Raw genomic sequence first — 21,926 nt, forward strand, 5'->3', positions numbered from 1 at the left:
TATACATGGAGAGAAACTGATAATGTCACTTTTTCTTTTTTTTTTTTTTTAAGATTTTTATTTATTTATTTGACAGACAGAGATCACAAGTAGGCAGAGTGGCAGGCAGGGGGTAGGGGGAAGCAGGCTCCCTGCTGAGCAGAAAGCCCAATGTGGGGCTCAATCCCAGTACCCCAAGATCATGACCTGAGCTGAAGGCAGAGGCTTTAACCCACTGAGCCACCCAGGCGCCCCATCACTTTTTCTATTATGAAGCATGAAAACTCAAACTAGTTTATAAACTAAGCATTCACATCAATGTTCTAGAAAAACAACTCCAGAACAAATCAAATCAAAGTAGAAAGAAGGAAATTAGAAATCTAAAAGCACATATTAGTTATTTTATGTAAAAACCTATGGAAAAACTTACCAAAGTAATCACTTTATTCTAAACTTTATTTTTTTCAGTAGTCTCTACACCCAACGTGGGGCTCAAACTCACGACCTCAAGATCAAGAGTCCCAGGCTCCCCTGACTGAGCCGGCCGGGGCCCCAAGAGCATAAATCAGTTATTTTAAAAGAAAGAGTAGAATGAGTTAATAAAATCAAGAGCTATTTTTAATATTTAAGGCTACTAAGATTATGGGGCACCTGGGTGGCCCAGTCCACTAAGCGTCTGACTCTTGATCTCAACTCAGGTTTCAACCTCAGGGTCCTGAGTTCAAGCCCTGCATTGAAAAAAAAACAAACAACATCAACAAAAAAACCCAAAAGATTTTCTAAAAGAGCCTGCTGGCAAATGTCACTGAGAGAGAAAAATAAAATGCAGACCGTTAATTAAGAACATAGGTTTATTCCCAGAAGTAGAGTTAAAAATTACAAAAGAGGGATGCTTGGGGGGCTCAGTTGGTTAAGCCTCTGTCTTCAGCTCGGGTCATGATCCCACGGTCCTGGGATCAAGCCCCACGTCGGGGTTCCTGCTCAGCCGGAAGCCTGCTTCTCCCTCTGCGGGCTGCTCCCCCTGCCTGTACTCTCTCTCTCTCTCGCTCTCACTCTCTCTCTGGCAAACAAATAAATGAAACCTTTTAAAAAATTACAAAGGAAAATGACATACAATTGTTTGTAAACTTTTGATATTTAGACAGTAGAACAAGACAAACGATTAAAACTGACTCCAGCAGAAATAAAAAGCCCAAATAGACCAATCATGAAGGAAGCAGTTGAAAACGTAGGAGCCACGCCAGGAAAAGACACTCTATCCAGATCTGTTCTGCGGAGGAAAATTTTATCAAATGTGCAAAGATCAGATAATTGTGATTTTATATATATTCTTAGGGGACACGGTCACATCTCTGTATATTAATGCATATTCATACATAAAGCAATGAATTTAGTATAATATAATGTGCAGGTCTAAACAAGCTGGAGACCACCAGAAGCTGAAGAGGCAAGGGTTCTCCCCAGAAGGAAGCCTGCTTGCTTTAGCCCCAGAAGCCTCACTGCACCCCGTGGCCTCCAGAGTGTAGGATAACACGTCCGGGCTGTTTTGCGGGGCACGGTGTTTGCCTAAATTATTTGTTTCAGCAGCTACGGGAGACCCAGACGCCCCCACCACCACCACCAAACCTCCTAACGGTAACCCCCGGGGCACAGAGTCTGGGGGAAACAAGAACTTTGATTCTTACCTTTACCTTTTGTGTTGCTGACATGCTCCCCGCCCCCAAATCATGCGGCCCTTTCATAATCAAGAAAAGAACAGCGGATGCAAGGGGAGCCCTTGCCCCCAGAGGGCAGTCAGGCGCTCCGGGGCTGCTCCGCGCTCCTCCAGCCCGAGGTCTCGCAGGCCCACCTTGTGCCTTGCTGCAGAGTCTGGATCCGAGCAGCTCCCTGCCCCCCTCCACCCCCCGCTGGGCTCCAGGGCACGCACGTTTTGCATCCTGACACCACCCAGAGCGCTCAGGTGTGAGTCCCCGAGCTGCAGTGGGAAGGAAAGCCCGAGGGCAGATCCTGCGGGCACACCGCCAAGGAAACAGCCCACTGCCCAGCCGGCACCCAACAGTCCCTGTCCCACGGAGGCGGGGCCGACGCCCACCCCTTACCACTTGCCCAGGAGGGCCTCAGGGCCACAAAGGTGAGCCCACGGCAGGTGGGGTGTGGGTTGTGTCCTCGCGGGAGCAGGACACTCAGCGTGGCCCCTAGGCACCTGGCGTGGGGGAGGGGGCGAACACAGCCCTGACGTCAGCTGTTTCCTGGGGTGACTCTTTCCTCTCTCTTATGGGTGGAGGTCCAATTCCGAGCTGCTGCGGCTCGTCTCTGCTGTCTCTATAGCAACGTTCACGTGGATTTCCTAGAACAGAAGGTGCTGGAGCTGGAAGGGACCTCAGAGATCAGCTCCTCCCGCCCCCTCGTTTCAGGGAGAGGGGAGCGGGTCCAGAGACACCACATTCCCCGGGACCCGTAGCACGCCAGGGATCCAGCTGCGGCTCCTGCCTGCGGGCACCCTTCCCCGCCAGTGTCCCTCCCCTGAGATCGCAGACAGCTGACTTCCCGAGGACTGATTTACGGGAGGTGCTCTGGGGTCACTGGGCTTAGCTTCGCCGCTCTCCCCTTCCGAACAGACCCCTGGAGTCCGGCCCAGCCCCGTCCTGCTCAGTCACAGATCTCTGCATTCAGGGCTCCATGGAGGCAGAGCAGGGAGGCTGGGCGCTGTTCTCAGGAGGCCCAGAGGCTGGGGCTGAGGCCGGGCAGCCCCCCTCTCCCTATCACTGGGAGCCACGGTCGGTGGCCAAGTGGATGGGGCAAGAACAGGGGGTGGGAGGAGCCAGGGAAGGCTACCTGCCTGGGGGAGGGGGCTCCAAGCAGGGCCCGGCAGGTCAAGAACTCTGATCCCTGCCCCAGCCTGCCTGACTTGGCCCACTTGGGAAGGGGGCTCCAGAGACAGACTGCCTCAGGCCACAGATCCTAGAGGGCTGTTGTGTCTGGGGACTCCAGGACCAAGGGGCCAGACCCCCCGGAGGGCAAGTCAGAGGGCATGGGGCCCCAGTCTGCGAAGGCACCTGGCACGGGCGCCACCAGAGGGCGCTGGGGTGAGGATCCCCTCTGGAGACTGGTCTGCCCCGTGAGGCAGGAACAGCTGCGGGGTTGCTCCAGCTCTCTGGAGACCTCTGTCTGTCCAGCAGAGTCAGCCCTATGCCAGGAGAGTTGAGGGTGACGGGCATCCCTCCCCTACGCTGCACTCTAGCTCAGCCCGGTAATCTGGGCAGCCCAGGTCCAGCCAAGGCCATGCTCCTGAACTTTCCCACCAAACTGGCCCTTTCCCTCCCCCTTGCGGGCAACCTGGTCTAGTTATCTCTTGCCGTGTAAACACAAAAAAATCTCCCAATGCTCCCGAATCTGCCGATTGGGCCGGGCTCCGTGGGGACAGCTGTTTCTGGTCAGCATGGAACCCACCGGGACCAAAGCACCCATCGCCGGACGACTTCCTGGGTGGCAAGTGGGTTCCTCTCCCTCTGGGATTCTTCACAAGGCCACCTGGGCTGTCTCACATCGTGGCCGCCGGGCTCCAAGAACGAGTTTTCCAGGACACAGGAAATAGGGGCTGCCCGTCTGTAGGGTCTGAGTCCGGAAATGGACATGGGGTCACTTCTGCCCTGCGTATTGGTCAGAGCAATCACAGAACCAGAGGTTGGGGACAGAGGCCTTCCTGCCTGATGGGAGGCCAAAGAACTTGCCATCTGCCATGTGCCTCAGCGCTCCACCGCCTCTGCCCCAGGGGCTCTCTTCTTGCCTCACTGTCAGGCCTGCAGACTCTGTATTTCTGGGAGGTCTCCTCTGCCCCTGTTCCCTCCCCTGGGGTTACTGCCAGCCCCTCCTACGCATATCCCTGTCTACAGGCTGCACTGCGCCCCCCTCCTCTCGCCCCCAGCATGCCTGTAGCAGTGTCCTCTGCTGCTTTGCTCAGAAACCTCGCATGGCTCCCTACTTCTCGCTGAACGGTTTCCAAGCTCCTAGGCTAAACATTCAAGTTCACTTTAGAACCTAGCCCCCTCCTGCGTTACCAACCGGATTTCCTCCAAGCAACTGGACCACAATTTGGCCTCTGCTCCTCCGAATGCCTGCCTACTGGAGCTCTGACCCTGCATGTGTTCACTCCACCCACCTAGCAAGTCTCTCTGTCTCCTCTCCTGTTGGACTCCTGCTCAGCCTTCAAAGCCCGGATCAAATGTCCCTCCCCCACAGAGCCCTGCTCTAGCTACTTGATTATTCTAGGCTTGCCTCACTGCACACTGCGACGCAGGCTGCCTTATCCTTGTTAGCAATGATGTGTCCTGAAGTGGGGCCCGTTTCTAACTCATATTTCTTTCACCAATTTAATAAGTTAATCGAGGCCTGCAGCCAGCTGCCAGGAATACGGCAGTGACCAAGACAAGCTGCTTCCTGTAGCCAGAGAACTTCCATTCCAGAGAGTGAGACAGATGGCAAATGGAGGAACCAAGGGACATAATGATCAAAGATTAGGAGGATGGCTGGAAGGCAAGAGAGCCACGAAGAATGCATGATCCGGGGTCCTAGAACTCTCTCCCTTTGAAAGAAATCAGAGACCTGGGTTTTTACATATATTCTTCTAATTTTAAAGGTTTCAAGGTCAAGTAGTTCTCTTCGGCTGCTTTCAGCCTTCCTCCCCTCCTGGCTCCCCACTCTCTCTTCCTGGTTACCCCATTAACACTAGCCCTCACCCTCAACTCAGCTACCTTACCTACAGCCCCCACCCCTAGGGCACCCAAACTCCCTTCTGGTTTCCCTTGGGCAACAGCTGACAGGAGGAGATAGGGAGCCTCTTGCCTGGGACCCAGGGGTCAGTGGGCATGGGCTGAGAACCTGGGCCAGCCACCCTGAAATTGGCCTCATGGAGTGTCGGACACCTGCTGTCCCCAGGGCCCCAGCAGCAGGAGCTAACCCTCCACCCCAAGCCCCTCGACCCACACATGTGGGCATTGGCCTCGAAGAAGTGGGGGTCCTGAGGAGTGAGACAAGAAAGGAGGCCCAGGGGTCCTCAGAGGGCTTCGCCAGGTTTGACCCCCAGCTCTGACAAGGCCTTGAGGGACGGGTCTCCCGAGTCCTGGGCCAATGCCGCTAGATATGTTCTCTGGATCCAGAGTTCCCAGGCACAAATCCTGGCTCTGTCACCTTCCAGCCTGGTGACCTTGGACAGCTCTCTTCCCCTCTTCCGGCCTCAGTTTTCCCACCCAGTCACTGGGGATCCTGGCACCACCCACCTCACAGGATAGTTTTGAGGACTCGTGGCTGACACACAATAAAAGGCAGCTTCCCGCAGCCTCTCCCATGCAGGGCCTCGCCTGAGCCCCCTGGGGAATCCCTGGCTGTGTTCTCCCAGACCTCAGAGCCCTAGAGGCAGCTTCTGTCCATTATCATTATTGGGCTCTGAATGGGCTAGGGGCCATGTGACAGCTGTCACATCCTAGGGGACAGCCAGGCCATCCCTCCAGCTGCCACAGAAGTATAGAGCAGAGGCTGATCCCAGAACCGCTGCCCTTCTGCCTACACACGCTGCCCGAAAGCCCCATGTTGGCTCACTACCCCCGGGGTCCCACGATCATCTCAGCCTTATTCTCCAACCCCAGAGAATCCTGGGTGGAGACAGACAGTTCAGGGGAGGTGTCAGGCTCTGGAGACTGGTCTGCCAGGGACCAGCATGGGGTGGGACAGTCAGCACTTGGCCTCTTTGAGGCCAGAACCTGGCACCAGAAGGCCAAGGAGCTAGACACCTCCTGGGGGGAGGGGCCTCCCACCTCCTTCTCCTCCCAGACCCCTGGGGTAAGGGCCACTCAGAGCGCTTGCTGCTCCTGTAACTCGGATTTCCTCTTACCCAAGGATCCTGGGGCTTCAGCCCAGCGGGCAGAAGCTGCGGGGGAGAGCGCCCTGCCGCTCTCAAGTGTTAGCTTGTCCTGCTGCCCATAACCAGCTGTCAGCTGAGCCGGGAGTGCTCCGAGCGCCCGGGGTTTGTTTGCCTGCCCCAAGGGGAGGGGTGGGGACACAGCGGGCCAACTGGCATCTCTGGCTGAGAAAAGACAGAAACCCAAGGTGTCCGCCCCACGCAGTCCCACTGCCTCAGCGCCCCAGTCTCGGGGCACTCTCCTCCACTCACCCGGTCCCGGGCCCAGAGGCCATCTCGTGAGGGAGGGGTGGTGTACAGAGTGCGGGGAAGCGACAAGCCCAGCGTCCCACGGAGGTGGCCACGGAGCGGGGTCGCAGGGCCCGAGGGCAGGGTAGGAGCTGCCCGCACCCGGCAGAGGCGCGCCCACCCGGCGCACCTAGGGCAGTGCGGGGGGGCCTCGTGACCCCGCCCCCGGGAGGCCGTCTCATTTGCATGGCCCCGCCCCAACGCGGCCATTGGCGGCGGCGGCGGGAGGCCGGGCCTGAGTGGCTGCGGGCTGTGGGGCGCGGGGGCGGGGCGGCGGGGAGCGGGGTGCCCGGGATGCCGCGGCCACCGCTGCCGCGGGACGGGTTCGGGTCCGCGTCGCGCTCAGTGAGCGCGGGGAGCTGGGCTGCCCGGGGCGCGGCGGCTGCAGCGGGAGCTCCCTGAGTGCCCGCCCGCCATGTCCAGGAAGAAGACCCCCAAGACCAAGGGGGCCAGCGCGCCCGCCGCCTCCGCGCTGCCCGCCGCCAATGGGTCCCGGCCCGCGCGCCCTGGGACTGCGCGACCTGTCCCCCAGGCGCGGCCCAACGGGCCCCCGCAGCCCGGCCGGCCCTCGCTTGGCGGGGGCGACTTCTACGACGTCGCCTTCAAGGTGAGCCGGCCCCCACCCCACGCGAGTGCAGCAGGTGGCGCTCGGACTGAGCCCAGCGGGGAGGGGTCGGGGAGAGTCTGGAGGGCTCCGCGGACCCTGGGCAGGGAGCCCGCCCGAGCGGCACCCTGTAGCTGGTACGGCTGACACCGCGCACCGCATACACACACAGCTGTCAGACCCGGATTTCAGATACCCAACAGCTGGCATGGCCTGCCCGCTAACGCCCCAGCTGGCAGGGTCGGACAAGGGGTCCCGAACCTGGCAGGCGCTCCCTCCCCATTCCTTAATGGGCCCCGCACCCACCCGAGCCCCAGTTTCACCATTTCCCATATGCTGCCTTCCCTCACCCCCAGGATCTGTGGGTCTCCTCTTTTTGGGGGGAAAGGGGAGACTAAGAAGAGGTTTGCCAGTAGGGTGGGGAACACTGGGGCCTCCTTCAGACCTAGGCAGAAGCCTGTGCAGGGGTTGTCGCCACTGTCTTCAGGTTTTGGAGCCTTTGACAGCAGGCTGGGGGAGGGGTGAATGAGGGGGAGGCCTGATTGCTCCCTCTTGGTCTTGGTCCCTAGACCTGTCCTGGGCCTTCGCAGGCCAAGATCTGACCTCATGTGGCAAATTCCTCCAGAATCTTATGAGATTAGAAGAAGCCCCATGGTCTCTACCCCCAGAGGCCTCTCCAAAGGTCTCCAGCCACCAACCTCCAGACTCCACTCCCTACCAAGCCCCAACAGCTCCCCTTCCAGATCAAGCTTGGGTGTCTAGGGTCTGGGAGTGGGGTTAGGTAGGGCCCTGGATGGAAGCAGCCACCCCCACTCTCCACTAATTGAGACAGACTACTGTTCAAGCGAAAGGGGACTGAACCTTCTGGAGGTGGAAGCTGGGACCATAGCCGCCCTGTCTCCGCCTCCTCCTTGCAGGCCTGGGACAGTTCATCTACTCCTGACCAGGCCAGTTCAGGGAAGACCAGACACCCCTCTGGGTGGGCCAGCAACTCAGTCCCCTCTGGTCCTAACACCTCTGATCATCCTACTTGCCCCAGGTTATGCTGGTGGGGGACTCAGGTGTGGGGAAGACCTGCCTGCTCGTGCGCTTCAAGGATGGGGCATTCCTGGCGGGGACCTTCATCTCCACCGTGGGCATCGACTTCCGGGTGAGAACGGAGGCTGGTGTCCTCAGCACTGAGCCGACCCAGCCATGCCCTGCCCCACCCCCCTGCACCATCACTAAGTTCTCACAACACACCTGGGTAGTGTTCTCCCTTAGAACGTCCTGGGATACGTCCTGGTTGGGACGCTCAGGGTCAAGGTGGCTGAGGCGAGATGCCTTAACCACCAAAATGCTCCAACTCCTGATACCCTAAGGATCCTGGAGATGGGTGACGGTGGCATGTGACTGAAGCAGGGGGTTGCACTCCCTGTGCCTGGGGCTGTATTCTGTGCCTCAGGGTGGGTGGGCTGGGTGCCCCGGGGGTGGCCATCAGAGGGAACTCAATCCCATATTCCCTTGGGAGGCTAACATCACCGCCCCACTGTACACAGAGGCCAGGCAGCCTGCCAAGGACAGAAGAGAGAAGTGGCTGTGGGGTACATGCCCCCTCTTGGAGCTGGGGGTTGGGGGGTCCCTACCCTTGGGCAAGGAAGCTCACAGGAAAAGCTCCCACCTGGCTGTTCCCCCCTGCCAGAGCCCCCTCCCACATTGCCCCCAGCAGGAGGGCTGTGTTTCTGGGGGTTTTTTTTGGGGAGGGGAGTGCCCCTGCATTTCAGGGCTCCCCACATGCCCCTGACACCCTAACAGCCTGTAGGGCCAGCAGGGAATGACGAGGGCCAGAGCAGCCGAGCCCCCACTACCCACCAGTCTAAAGTCTGAGCGCCTTGCCAAGGTGCTGGTGTGTTCTAGACAAATCCCAAATTTGCATTTTTCTCACCCTTTAATTAGACCCAGTTGGCGGAAGGCTGGGAGGGAGGCCCATTCTGGGAACGGGAAAGGGGGCTCCCTCCAGTCTGGGGAGCCATTAGTTACCCTGCTTGGGGGTGCAGTCCCCCTCAAGTCTTCTGAGATGAAACAAGGGTTCAGGTGCCAGAATGGGACAGTGTAGGCCCCGGACACGTGGTCCTTGGACTGTTTTGGCCCCAACTTCCCCCTTCTCACCTCCCTCTTGGTTCTGGGGCAGGTGGTGAGGGAGATGAGGCCGCTTGGTTCACACCCCAGTTCAAGGGTGCCAGTGAAGGCGGGGTGTCCTCCCCAGCCTCCTCTCTGCCTGGCAGATGGCTTTGCCACTGGTTCCTGGGAGACCCAGAAGCACCCTGACAGCAGGAGCTTGGGGAAGAGGGAGGCGGTGTGGTCCCACCTACCAGGGCCAGAGGCCACCAGGCCCTCAGCCAGTGGTTGGCAGGCCCCAGCCCCACCCAGCAGATGGGAACCGTGGGATTGGGCCACTCCCTGCCAGTAGTTCTGAACTTCGAGGGCCTGCTGGGGGACCATTGCCAGCCAGCAAACACTCAGTGTGCACCCACTGTGTACCAGGACAAATTCTGGGCTCTGTGGTTACTGTACCAGGTCCTGTCCTGTGGCAGCTGTTGTCCCAGCAGGAAGGGAGGCTTTTAAATTTGAGCAAATATTTAGCTCTCGCTCTGTACTTTGCACACGGTAGCTCAGAAACCCACTGTGATGGGCACCCTGGTTATCCTCATTTGTGGATGGAGAGACTGAGGCACAGAATGTTAGTAATGGGCCTGGGGTTATACCAGGATGACTTCACCTAAGTCGTGTGGGTGGCTCTCTGAGCAGAAGCAGCATCACATGTAGAGCTGTGAGCAGCTGATGGCCCCTCAAAGGGGTTGGGGCAGGGCCTCTGGGCCTGCGGGCAGGCATTGGCAGGCTGCCAGGGTACGGGGACAGATGCATGTGGTGAGCCTGAGCCGGCAAGGAGGTGCAGAGAAGCAGACTAGGGCTAGGCGCCAGGGGGAGGTGAGGCGGCAGGGCTGGTCCAGAGAGGTGCTGTGGCAGGGCAGGGAGGAGGGGGAGGGCCAGACCAACAGGACTCCACGACTGACTGGGCTGCATCACTGAGGGCGGTGGAGCGGCAGGGGCCGTGTGCCAGGCCTCCGAGGTGGGCAGAGAAAGCACACACGTGGCCCGGGACGGGACACGGCCGGCTGCAGGGGGCAGCCCCCTCCAAGTCCATCAGGAGGGCCAGCTGAGTGGGAGAGGGGCCTAGAAATCACCAGGCACCGGGGCAGGGAGAGCTGGGGGGATCCCAGGATATGGGTTCAAGGCGCAAGTTTACCTGCAGGTACAAGGAGGCGAAGTGGCCAGACGAGAACCAGGAGGTAGGCATCGGGGACAGAACCAGCCAGCTGAGGGGCAGACAGGATAAGAGTGAATTTCGGGGGCATGCCAGCGGTTGCTCGATCTCAGGCTCAGTCCTGGCCTGGCACTGTGGCCACCCCCACTGCACCCTCAGGAGCCCCCAGCAGGGGGCAGCACTGTGTCTAGCTGCGGGGCTCACGGAGCTGGCTGGCTGTCTTTCAGAACAAAGTTCTGGATGTGGACGGCATGAAGGTGAGGCTGCAGGTGAGAGGTGGCGGGGGCGGGGGTGAGTGGCAGGGTGCGGGGTGGGTGAGGGACAGGGGCTGGCAGCCCTGACTCGTGGGCTGTGCCTGTCACTGCAGATCTGGGACACAGCAGGCCAGGAGCGGTTCCGCAGCGTCACCCACGCCTACTACCGCGACGCCCATGGTGAGCTGGTGGGCATGGGCGCCAGCCCGGGGAAACAGGAGGCTGCGCCCCCCGGGTGCCCTGCTGCCCTGGCCTCTGCTCAGAGGAAGGTGCCCTGGGAGTGCGCACGGCAGGCAGTGTGGAGGCTGCGATGCCCGAGGGTGTGGGGGACAGGAAGGTGCTGTGGGCCCTGGCGGTGTTCTCACGGGCCCTCTGCCCCCAGCACTGCTGCTGCTCTATGATGTCACCAACAAGGCCTCCTTTGACAATATCCAGGTCAGTGGTTTCCCCCCTTGTGGTGGTCGGAATAGGCCGTGTCGGCATTAGGGTCCCAGAGGGCTGAGCACCCTACTGACAGGGAGGAGTGTCCCCTCTGGTGGCTTGGGGTGCCTGTGAGCCAAACGGGGTCTGGGGACCTTCTAGCTCTGTCAAAGGTACTTGTCGGCGATGACTCAGCCTGGCACGGGGACCAATATTTCTGGGCCCCTGCCGTCGGCCAGAGCCGAACAGGCGCTTTGTGCAGTGTGGCCTGGAGGGGCAAGGGGCACGCAGGAGTGCCAGGCTCCAGCTGGCCTCAGCTTGCCCCCCAGGCCTGGCTGACCGAGACCCAGGAGTACGCCCAGCATGATGTGGTGCTTATGCTGCTGGGGAACAAGGTGAGCGCCCCGGCCCACCCTCCTCCACCCTGGCTCTTGGTGGTGGGGGGAGGGGGAGGGGCGGGCAAGCCCAGGGCCGGTTCTCACCAAGACCCCTGTGCCAGGTGGACTCTGCCCAGGAGCGTGCAGTCAAGAGGGAGGATGGGGAGAAGCTGGCCAAGGTGAGCCAGGGCAGGGTGGGTGGCCAGCGGTGTCCCTGGGGTCCAGGGCTCGGGCTGTCCCCACCAGGCTGCCACCTGGCTGGAAGCACCTGTTTGCAGGAGTACGGGCTGCCCTTCATGGAGACCAGTGCCAAGACAGGCCTCAATGTGGACTTGGCCTTCACCGCCATTGCAAAGTAAGTCCTAGTCTGCTTCCTGGACCAGGAAGAACCCCCCCACACACACCTGGGGTCTCTATCTCCTTGCTGGGGTAGAAGCCACTCTGTCCCATGGTCACCCCCGCCCCACAGGGAGTTGAAGCAGCGCTCCATGAAGGCCCCCAGTGAGCCCCGCTTCCGGCTGCACGACTATGTCAAGAGGGAGGGCCGAAGCACCTCCTGCTGCACGCCCTGAACTTGGGAGGGCCCTGCAAGGCTGAGGGAGGCTCCACAGCCCCCGCCCCCCCATTCAGTCATCCCGCACTCAATCCTCGGATACCCATTCCTGGGACCCCCAGACGGAGTCTTGCCTTTCCCAGAGGCTAAGGCCCAAGAGGCTTTAAGGAGCCAGTGGGTCTGCGCCCCCTTCACCTGCTGCTGCCTGAGGGCCTTGAAGGAAAAGCAAGGGTCTTGGGTACGGGAGGGAGCAGCCAGCACAAGTCCCTCTGCTGCCCCCTCCTGGACACGCCTGGCCTTGAGGCCAGGCCCCAGCGCCTAACCCCTAGAGAAAGCCATGTCTTTGGCTGCACATGCTGTCCAGGCAGGGAAAGCCAGGACTCCTGCCCGTGCCTGGGCCTGAGGGCGGCACCGCAAACCATACCATGCATTTGTGCCCCAAGGACCAGAGCCACCTGCTTCCAGCTCACACACTAGGAGACTCTGGTTCCAACGTCAACACGGACCTCCTTTCTCGCTACCTTGGAGAATGCCAAGGTTGGGGCTTTGTAATAGATGAACAGCATGTGGGAAATCACAGAAAGTCAGGGAAACTAGAACCGCCGGCCCCACCGAGACCTTGCATGGTGAAGTCAAGCCGGGGGCTGGTAGTGCGCTCCATGTTGTAGTCAAATTTTCAAGTCTATCTTTAGATTAATAAGCTTTGTTTTCAGTCCTAGTGAATAAAGTTTTGTTTTCTGGCCTGCGTCTCTCTTCTGCTGAAAATCCCCCTTTAGACCCCTCGGCAAAGTACAGATCATCTTTAACACTCAGAGAGTGGCACCCCGCCTGTAACTAGGTTGCTTGGAACCCCAATGGTCTCTAGGGAGCACGGGAAGCTAGGTGGTTTATGTCCATTCCCCTGCCCTTCAAAGACCCAGTGGAATAGAAAACAGAGCTCCATGGCCTGTTACTGAAGAATTAAAGAGTTCCTGATCTACCGAAGGCACAGGCCAAAAAAGCCCCCAGTATTTCTGGCTTTATAGGGAAATATGGAGAAGGCAGTTCCAACAGAGGGGGAGTCATGGTACGACCGACCATCTCCCTTGGCTCTGTCCCAAGACCGCTGGGAGACGAGCTGGTGTTCCTGTTGCAGAACCCAGACTGGATCACTCAACCAAAGAACCAAGTGGCACTCAGAGACCTTGGGGGATGTGAGGTCTACTTGACACAGCGGCGGGCTCAGATGAAAGTGATCTCCAAAGGTCTGAGCCCAAGCACACACAAGGGGAGTAATTTATACATGGCTAGTTCCGTGTACATGGCACTTTGGCGGGCGTGGCGAGCCGGGCAGGGACTGGGATTCCCCTGCTGGCCCAGTCGGCCATCTCACAAGTTTTCCTTATGATATCCCCCCCTTTGATGCCCCTTTAAACACTTAGCTTAGAGAGCATCATCTCCATCTACTCTGGGTCAGTAGCCTTGCAAAGATAATACGTAGGCAGTGGTCCGCCTGGTATTTTCTATCAGCTCGGAGGGTATTTAGGATGTGGGGACTAACAGTGATGAGGAGGATGGAGGAAGAGTGACTTCAAGGTCTGTTTAGCCTTTGTCTTCCTCGAACTCCTCCCCCATCTGACTGCCCACAGTGGGTTGGACGGGTCCAGCGAACTGTGGCGCCCGCATCACCTCTAATCTTCGATTCCCGCCAGGTGCCGGTTACTGTTCGATCCAGCGTTTCCTCCCGTGATTTATGCAGACGGGGGCCTTATTTTGTTGGCAGCGCGCGGCAGGCATGTAGGCGTGAGCACTGAACCCAGCGCCCCATCTGTCTGACTTCACGCAGGAGCACCGAGGTTCCCCGGGGCAAGGGGAGGGAGGCAAGGGTGAGGAAGCCTGTAAGCAGGAAAATGTAGCAACACATTCGAAGGCAACGCAATAAGCAACACCACTGGCAAGTCTCTGGGGGAAAGTCTAGTCAGAAGGGCAACGGTGTACAGTCCGACTCCTAAGACGCTGACCAGCGCCAGGGACCATGCGAGCTAATGTCCATCTCGGCCGGGACCCGTTGAAGGCGAAGCTGGAGTAGCCCACAGGCTCTGGCTGGACTTTCCACTGGTGCCACTCATCTGCATGATGAGCTTTCTTCCCTCCCGAGTAGTGGACCCACGGGGGACACCTGAGACCTTGAGGGCAGGAGAGGCTAGAGCCACAGTGCGGGGCCCTGTCTGCTGTGGTTTGAGGGGAGGTTTCCTCCAATCTTGGACTCAAACCGCATCCCGTCTGAAGGGTACCGGGGACCCTAAGGAGATTGGGGTCCTCTCAATGGTCTTTGTGACTCATTAACGGTGCCCCCCGGGCCTGAAACTGCTCCTTTGTCTCCAACGGGCTGTGTTTCCTGGGAGACTCTGGCACCAGGGAGGCCATCTGTATAACAACTAGGAAGGGGAGAAACTCAGTGTCCCAGGCATGCAGTGAGCACATGGGAGAGCTGGGGGTAGCAGATCCGGCCACGGAAGCTTAGTTTCCTGACAAACTTTGCTGAAGTCTCCTTGAGGGTACAATTCATTTGCTCCACTTTCCCTGAACTTTGGGGCCTGTAGCCAGTGTGGTCTCCAGGTGATGCTGAGAGATCTGGTCTAGACCTGTACGACGTCTGTACAGACGGAGGCCCATTGTCACTATGGAGTGTTAATGGCAGGCCGAACCTGGGCTTGATCGTCCTTTCCCCTCAGGACGACGGCAGGGAGGCGGACTTTTCTTTTCAGCTTCCCTTTTGGCTGTGACCTCCCTGTTCGTGCAGACCCTACTTGTAGCCTCTATTAGCTGGGTAATGTTCATCTGTCCCAGTGAAACCCACTAGGTTTCAAGTTTTCCCTCATGTCTGGGGCACCCTGAGCCATGAAGGAGGGGTTTACCATTTGCAGCTTTCCTGGGCCTCAAGGTCAAATCGAGTGCACATCTGGTAGCTTCAGTCTCTCGGGACCCCTGGTTCTTGGGTGACTGGGGATACCTTAGTCATGTACATGGGTTTCTTAGCTCCTGCCTGGATTCCCCAGAGGGCCTCCTGGCATCGGCGGATGCGGGCCTGTCCTTCATCTGTGGTGAAGTCCCATGCCGGGCGCTGCTCGGGTGCAGCTGCTCGAGCCCAGGCGGCCGGGCCGAGGCCTCCCGCTGGTGCGTGCTCCTCCCCTTACTCTCCTTTCCTCTGTTAAACATGGCGTGGTAACTGCTGGCAGTCCTCCCAAGGTGGCCCAGGAGTCTGAAGAGGGGCTCCAGGAGGTCTACCATAGCCTGTGGCTTCTCAGAGGAGGGTGGGGGGTTATCTTTCCAGTTGAGGAGGTCGGTGGTGGAGGAAGGCTGGTAATACATCACAGAACGGCCGGGTTCCCATCCCATCCCATCCTCATCATGCCTCTTGGGTTCCAGTGCCTCTCGTACCAGCATTGGAGGGCGCATGCACCCGGCCTGGGGCACAGCCCAGAGGCTGGTCCCAGAGGGAGTGGATCCTCCAGGCCTGGGGACAGTGGGGACAGATGGATGGCACTAGAATGTCTGGAACTGGGGGGCCAGGGGCAGACGGCCTTGGGGTTGCACACGTTGGGGACGAGATCAGTTCATCTTCGGGATCTCCAGCTAGGATGCGTGGAGGCTGGGGCTTCTGCGGGGGGTTCTCTGGGCCACTTGGATGAGGCGACTCAGAGCCTGGCCTGTCCCTGCTTATTTCAAGTGAATCCCGGCCCAGGGGGAGAGTCTAGTTGTCCTGGTTCTCCCGTCACCACTCGCCATACTCGACAAACCGCCGGACATCCCGTGTCCCTTCCCAAGGCCACCAGGCATTAAAGGGGTGCCACCCCAACTCGCATAGGGTTCTCAATTTGCTGGGGTTCATCCTGACTCCAGCCTCCTGAAAACCCCTCAAGATGTCTGATCGTGGTCTCGAGGACCATACTCTGGCCTGATCCCATGGTGAGCTCCCGCGTGCGGGGACGCAGAGACGGGGTGGGTGGGGGGGTAACCTGCGGTGGTGAGGAGACCCACCAGATGCCCCTCTGGCGGTCCCGAAGGAGCTCGGTGAGGTTGGCGGTGGTGGGGTCAGGCTGACTTACAGCCGGAATCCATTCCGGGGCCGCCCGGCAGACGGGCCCACTCGGGCTCCGCAGACTTCCGGGGAACCCAAGGGTGCCTGCCCTGGAGCCTCAGAATCAGCTCGCCTGGGGGCAGGCCACCGGGGGAGCACCACGCACACCTCCACTCCACACGCTGACATGCTCCCTCCCTAGGAACTCGGACCTGTGACACGGAGAAGTCTCCGGGAGGTCACCGGGCCCCCCTCCCCCTCCCATCCCAGTGGGTGCGTCTCTCCGGGTCCAGGGCCCTGGGCCCTACTGTGATCCGTCAGGACCAGGTCCTCCCCTGCCGCGGCCCCTGGGCCCGGCGGAAACGGCGGAGCAGGGCGGGTTGCGGGCATCCGGCCGGGGACTGCCCGACGTGAGGCAGGGCGCGCGTCCTGCGTTAGGGTCGCCCCCACCCGGGGCAGCGACGGGCCCCCGCGGGTGGCCTTCCCGGTGCGGGAGCGGACGCCGACGAAGAACCACGCGGCACTCGCAGGTCTCGGGAACACCACGTTTATTTGACGCCAGGGGGCTCGGACGAGGGCAGCAGCGCGGACACCTCTGCTTCCGCGCACGCGGCCTCCGTCCCTCCGGCGGGGTTCCCGCGAGGCTGCACGCGCGGGGAGACCGCCCGGCTCCCACCGACTCACCACGTGGCTCTCCGGCTCAGGCTCCAGGCGCGCCGGGCTCCCGCCTCAGCAGCGGGCGGCGGGCTGGCGTCCGCGGCTCCCCCGCCGCCCTGAAAGGCAGACAGCGCCGCACGGTGGGCAGAGGCCCCTCCCCGCCCCGGACGAGGCAGCGAAGCACCCAGGCCCCGCCCGCACGCGCGGCGCACCCCGAAGCCTCAGCCGCGCGCGGATAATCAGACTGCGAGCGCAGTTCTCATACGAGGTGTCAGAAGTACGGCAGCTCATCACAGGCTCCACGCCGCGCAGGGGAGGGGCCCCGCCCAGCCTTACCCGCAGGGAGGCGGAGGTCTGGAGGTTCCGACTTCCCGGGTCGGTGGGGGGTGACGAGCGGGGAGGCAGGAGCCAGAAGACGCAAACGGCGCCGAGGCGGAAGGGCGTCAGGCCGGACCGCAGGCCTGCGCGACCCCTCACACCCACGCGGGGCCGGCGCGCCCGCCTACGGAAGAAAACCCACCCCGCAGGCCGTCGAGCCGAAAGAATGGCGGCGCGCGTGGCTCAGGCTTTTATAGAAAGAGCCCACCACTGTGATTGGGCCATCCTGGCGGAAGTACCGCCCCCCCTCCCCGCTGATACGCTCCGGGCTTCCCCAGCCCGACGCGCAAAGCTTCTCCTTTTTGCAACGGGCCATCGAACATCATCGTGAGCGACAGCCGCAAACAGCCAGTCAGACTCCGACCTGCAACATAGAGTGATTCTAAAGCTGCCAATCCCGCCCTGCGACGTCGGAGCCGCCGGAAGTCGTAGTTTCTGAGGAGCCGCGCGTGATGCAGCCCGCCGGGCATTGAGAATCCCAGAACTACAAGTCCCGGCGGGCGCAGCGCACGAGCGCCTTCGGCTCGCGCCTCCCGTCCCTTTCCCCGGCTGGCGGCCGCGGGAGCACGATGAAGCGGGAGGGTGGCGCTGCCGCTCCCGGGCGGCCGCGGGCGGGTGAGTGTCCGCGCGGCGCTCCCGTCCTGGGGCTCGCGCCTCGGGGCCGCGCGGTGGGCGCGCCGGGGCCCGCGGAGGGATCGGGCCTGGGGGGGGCGGGGCTGACGCGGGCCGGGGTCTGCGCGTCGGTCGCTCGGTCGCTCCGTTCTCCCCTTCCTCCCTCATTCCCGCTTCCTGCGTCCGGAGAGCGCCGCCGGGACCCGGTTCTCGTGGGCGCTTCCTCTGCGGCGGCTTTGCTCAGCCCCGCCGCTGTTGACACTTCGCGCCGAGCCTTCTCCGCGGAGCTTTGGTGGAGGTTGAGCTGCCTTCCTGCTCTCCACCCACTAGACACGGTCACCTCCCCACCCCCTTCGTGACCACCCGAAACGCTTCCAGACATTGCCCAATGTCTCCTGGGGGACAGAGTCCTTCCCCCCCACCCCCGCTCGAGACCCGAGGATCCGGAGCGGGGAGCGATGGACAGTACCCACAAGAGCCCGAGGACTTGCGATGGGCGCTTTTAAAGGAGCAGGACGCCGAGGGGGAGTGCTGGGCGCTCCTGAGTGGCCTGGTGAGGGGGAGGTGCCTCCAGCAAGCAGCCTGGCGTGCGAAGTTGCTGGAAGAGCAAGATGTGCAAGGGACCCCGGGGTTAGAAAGGGCTTGGTGCGCCACTGAGTGCTGGCAGGGGTGAGAGGCGAGTCCCCATTCCAGGCTGGGGTGCCAGGCTGGGGTGCGGCTGCAGGGGTTGTACACAGGAGAACCAGCAGCAGGCCGAAGTCTAGTAAAGAGCCCCTGGTTGTGTGTGGAGGAAGAACTGGGGTTCAGTGGGGAAGAGGGAGAGTGAGGAGGCTGGCGGGTGTGTAGAGGAGAGTGGGCTGGGAGAGGAGGCTCCCACCGCTCCCTGGGTCTGGTTCCCGTTGTCTTGAACCGCTTGGACATGGAGCTGGGGCTGAGTCTGCAGTTCTGCTGGATCCCACTCTGCCTTGGAAGGAGACGGTGGAGAGCAAGAATGGAGATTCCCCTCCCCTACTTTGCTGCCTCCCTTGCTTAGAGCTCCAGGCTGCCCAGACCATCTGTCTGCCCTTCTCTCCATCCCACAGACCCCTCCCCACACACGCACAGGGCCCCTCTCTTTGGGGCTGCCCACCCCCTGGCCTTTGCCAAGCATGTGGCCTCTCTTCCTCATTCCTTCTGTTTGAGCCTTTCCCTTCCCACACCCCCTCCCTGAAGGCCTGTGTAGCAGACACTACCTCTCTGTCGTAGATCCCTACTTGAGCTGCTCTGGGCGTTGACGTTTCTCCATGGAATCCCCAGTCCCCCTGTCCCGTGGCTCCTATAGGGTATCGCTGCCCTATTGCCCTGATGTCAGAAACTCCCGCTGAGGGAAATGGGAGTATGGGCGGCCTGGATGAGGGAGGTCATGGGCTGAGAAGGAGGGGAGGTCCTCCTTTCGAGGGTTCCCCGTGGAGTAACCCCCACTGCGGCTGTGTGTGACAGTATCTCTGGAAATGGGTGCCACAGGTCAGTCTGAAGCATTGACTTAGCTGGGACAACAACCCCTAGAAAAGCGCCTCTGGTAGGTTGCATGGGGCTTACTGGTACTCCCGAGCCTCTGTCTGTCTCTCCTCCCAGGTCCTGTAGCTCCAGGTCAGACTCACGTTCGGCCGTCCGCACGCACGCCCTCTCCAGCCTGGGGACTGGGCTGCCGTGGGTGTGAACCAGGCCGCAGGACTAGGAGCGCACGACTTGAGAAGTGGGAGAGGTGGGGTGTGAGGGCCCGTATTGGCTGGGTGGCCCCCGGCAGCCTGGGTCAGTGGTTTGGCTGCCCCCTCCCTCGCGGCTCGTCTTGGCCTGGGGCTGGCTTCAGTGCACGGTGGGCTGCTCGATTCGGGGCTGGCGTACGCAGGAGGTGCTGCTGTAGAGGGGCCTGCCAAGCCCTCCACTTCCAAGAGACCCCCCCGGCGCCCTCTGTGCTCAGCTCGCCCTTTGGCAGAGGCGCTTGCTTCCTGGAGGAGCCTAGAGTCACGTGGACCAGACCTACGGGGAAAGGGGCCCTCGGGGTTGATGCTAATGTCACTGGCAGACCTGGTGCTTGACTGTCCCTAGCGGGGGAGGCCTGCTGTCTGGGAGTCTCGTTGGGGGGGTGAACCAAGCCCAGGAGCACCCACGCAGGAGTGGGGGTGCCCCACCCAGCAACGAGTGGGCAGGGCACCGGGTGGACAGTGGAGCGGGCTAGTGCGTGTCCAGGCCAGGCTGTGGCCTGCGAGTTTGTATACATGCCACAGCTTCTACGGGGAAGCAGAAAGAGGAAGGCGGGGAGACAGAAACCACACGGGGCGTGGTGAGGAACAGTCAGGGTGGCCTGGAGCCGTAGCCTGGGCCTGAAGCACTGCTGGCCGCTTGGCTCTCGGGCAGAGGCCCAGGACTGGTCCCCACAGGTTTAGACTCGCAGCCGGGGTGAGGGGTGGTGAGAGGAATGCACCTGGTTATGGGGGCCACTTTTACCTGCCCACACCCTCCCTCCAACTCAGGGTCTGGCTCAACTTTGTCTGCAGGGGCACAGATGGGAAGCGTGTCTTGGGCTGCATGGTGTGAGGGACTAGTGGCCCCCACAGCCAGGTGCTGCGATAGGACCAAAACCACCCTTTCCCAGAATGCTCTCTCCCTGCTCTGGATCTGGGCAGCCCCTTTCTCCAGGAGTCGTACATAGGGGACTACCCCAGGCAGAGGCCTCTCTGTATGGGAAAGAAAGCCCAGAGGAGGAGTCTGGCCCCAGGGAGCCGGGGGGGGTGGGGGGGGTTGGTGGAGGCAAAGGGAGTCCCCTGGCTGAGTCGGGGGTTAAAGGAGGGATGCTCTCCCTCCCGCAGAGGGGCCCGTGGGTGCTGGAGAGGCTGGACCGGGGTAGGCAAGGTGAGAGGCTAGGTGGAGGGCTGAGGACACAGCAGCTATCCAGTCTGGCAACCTTGAGGCCACTGTGGATTAGGACAGTGGGTACAGAAGCTGGGATGGCGGGAGAGGGCAGAGGCCCAGGCTGCCTACTGGGAGGGAAGGGAGGCTGGGGAGGCCTCAAACGGGCCTGCTGAGATGCTGAGGGGATCCCTGACATCACACCCTGCCTGTTTGGGATGGAAAAGCCACGCTAAGGGGACATCAGGGAACAGCTGGGGAAGCGTATGGGGCTTTGCTATGGCGACCGGCCTGTTTCTATAGGATTTGGCAGCCCGGCTTGGGCTTGGCCCCAAGGGCCCCGGGCAGGGACTGACCCAGGGGCTGGGTGGTCCGTGGGTGATACAAGGGGCTGGCCCTGGAGCTCTGGCTGTAGTCCAGCTGGCCACCCACGGTGCCATGCCAGGCAGGGCTGAGGTGTCCTGAGCCCCAGTATTCCCCCTGGAGCAGTCACCACCAAATGTGTGGTCTGATGGGGTTTTTGGGGTGCGCCTACCCCCTGGCTGGGTCAGCAGGGCTGTTCAGGAGAGCCCACCACACCCACTGCCTGGGGCCACGGTCGGGGTGGGGGGCTCAAGGTGGGGCTTGGCCCCAGTGGGACCTGCTTGTGGCCACCCTCCCCCCATTCCCTCACTGACAGCATGCACTGCCCCCTCCATTGGCTGCCAGCTGCACAGACCAAACTGGGGGGCCTGGTTCCCACATTCCCAAGGGTAAGGAATTAGGTGATGCCATTGGCCTCTGTCCAGGGGATGGGCTGGGGAGGGGTTCCACAGGGAGATGGCCTGTCCTCTGGTGCTCGCTGCCCAGAGAAGCGGGCTAATGAAAGGGCCTTCCCAAGGAGGAGCTAGGGGTGGGGAAGTCCAGGGGCTGGGGCATGATAGGTGCATCTCTAGTTCCTCGTCGGGCAGGGAACGCACCCCAGGGCCCCAGAAGCCCTTTGGACATGGATGTGGGTGGACAAAGATCCCTGGGCCTTGACCGTGGGCTCAAGCAAGGGGCTGCAGGGACGCTGATTCTGCACTGACCCTCAGCGCCCATGGGCACCACTGTCCCACCAGCCTTACCTGAGGTGGGCAGACCCATCTCCAGCAGGACCTGGGGTCTTCAGATTTTAAGAGATGGAATCCTTGGCTCCCTCCCTTGGGCTCGGCTGAGGCACCGGGAACAGGCAGAGTGGGGACTCCGCTGGGGAGGGGAGGGCAGCTGTGGGGGGCGGACAGCCTATCTCACCCTGCTCCTGCCCCAACTGTGCCTGGCAGGCCGAGCCCACAGCTTTTCCCAGGTTGGGCCAGTCCGGTTCTCTAGTTGACAGCACCCTGTCCGCCTGCTGGCGGGGGGCTGATGGGGAGTGGTGAGGAAGCCTATCCCCCAGGGGGCTGGGCACACCCTGAAGCACTGCTGGGCCCGACCAAGGAGGGTGAGGAGCTGTGCTGTTGTGTCTCCGGGTTTTGGGCTTACAGAGCTGGAGGATGCCAGGGGAAGACTCTTGCAAAATGCACCCCTGGGGAGCGGGGCCGGAAGCTCAGGCATCTTGCTCAATCCCACGGTTGTAGGATCTGATCCTTGCGGTCAGAGGCACACATTTGCCCGGGGGG

The 21,926-nt window shown here is 61.1% G+C and overlaps 2 protein-coding genes, 1 long non-coding RNA gene and 1 other non-coding gene across 10 annotated transcripts in view; 2 read left to right on the top strand and 2 right to left on the bottom strand.

The window, feature by feature from the left end:
* Positions 1-1,851: 1,851 nt before the first annotated feature.
* LOC116860141 lies at positions 1,852-16,467 on the bottom strand. 4 transcript variants are annotated; one of them, XR_004381279.1, is made up of 5 exons: positions 16,438-16,467; positions 10,072-10,141; positions 3,036-3,133; positions 2,079-2,624; positions 1,852-1,954 (listed from the first exon to the last, which is right to left on the bottom strand). It is a non-coding gene; the product is annotated as an uncharacterized LOC116860141 (long non-coding RNA). The 4 variants fall into 4 exon arrangements; XR_004381277.1 differs by having other exon boundaries at positions 1,852-2,326; XR_004381276.1 differs by having other exon boundaries at positions 1,852-2,624.
* RAB26 (RAB26, member RAS oncogene family) lies at positions 6,461-11,736 on the top strand. Of its 3 annotated transcripts, none has more exons than XM_032846026.1 (9): positions 6,461-6,788; positions 7,825-7,935; positions 10,317-10,358; positions 10,457-10,523; positions 10,726-10,778; positions 11,081-11,158; positions 11,263-11,319; positions 11,419-11,495; positions 11,610-11,736. In XM_032846026.1, the coding sequence occupies exons 1-9, from the start codon at positions 6,597-6,599 to the stop codon at positions 11,710-11,712; spliced, it is 780 nt and encodes a 259-aa protein (XP_032701917.1). In that variant the 5' UTR covers positions 6,461-6,596; the 3' UTR covers positions 11,713-11,736. The 3 variants fall into 3 exon arrangements, with proteins under 3 accessions (XP_032701917.1, XP_032701920.1, XP_032701918.1); XM_032846029.1 differs by having other exon boundaries at positions 11,093-11,158; XM_032846027.1 differs by having other exon boundaries at positions 10,317-10,352; positions 10,451-10,523.
* Positions 16,468-16,626: 159 nt separating the features above from the next.
* LOC116860220 lies at positions 16,627-16,709 on the bottom strand. Its single transcript, XR_004381288.1, has one exon. It is a non-coding gene; the product is annotated as a small nucleolar RNA SNORD60 (small nucleolar RNA).
* A 585-nt stretch (positions 16,710-17,294) lies between these two features.
* The window catches only part of TRAF7 (TNF receptor associated factor 7), a 16,755-nt gene continuing 12,123 nt past the window's right edge, over positions 17,295-21,926 (top strand). For both annotated transcript variants that reach the window (XM_032846138.1, XM_032846141.1), the window contains exon 1: positions 17,295-17,403. The gene's annotated coding sequence lies outside the window, so the exon portion shown is untranslated. The remainder of the gene's footprint in view (positions 17,404-21,926) is intronic.

Source organism: Lontra canadensis, unplaced genomic scaffold (genome assembly GCF_010015895.1).
Source record: "Lontra canadensis isolate GAN:19392208 unplaced genomic scaffold, GSC_riverotter_1.0 scaffold171, whole genome shotgun sequence".
Lineage (NCBI taxonomy): Eukaryota > Metazoa > Chordata > Mammalia > Carnivora > Mustelidae > Lontra > Lontra canadensis.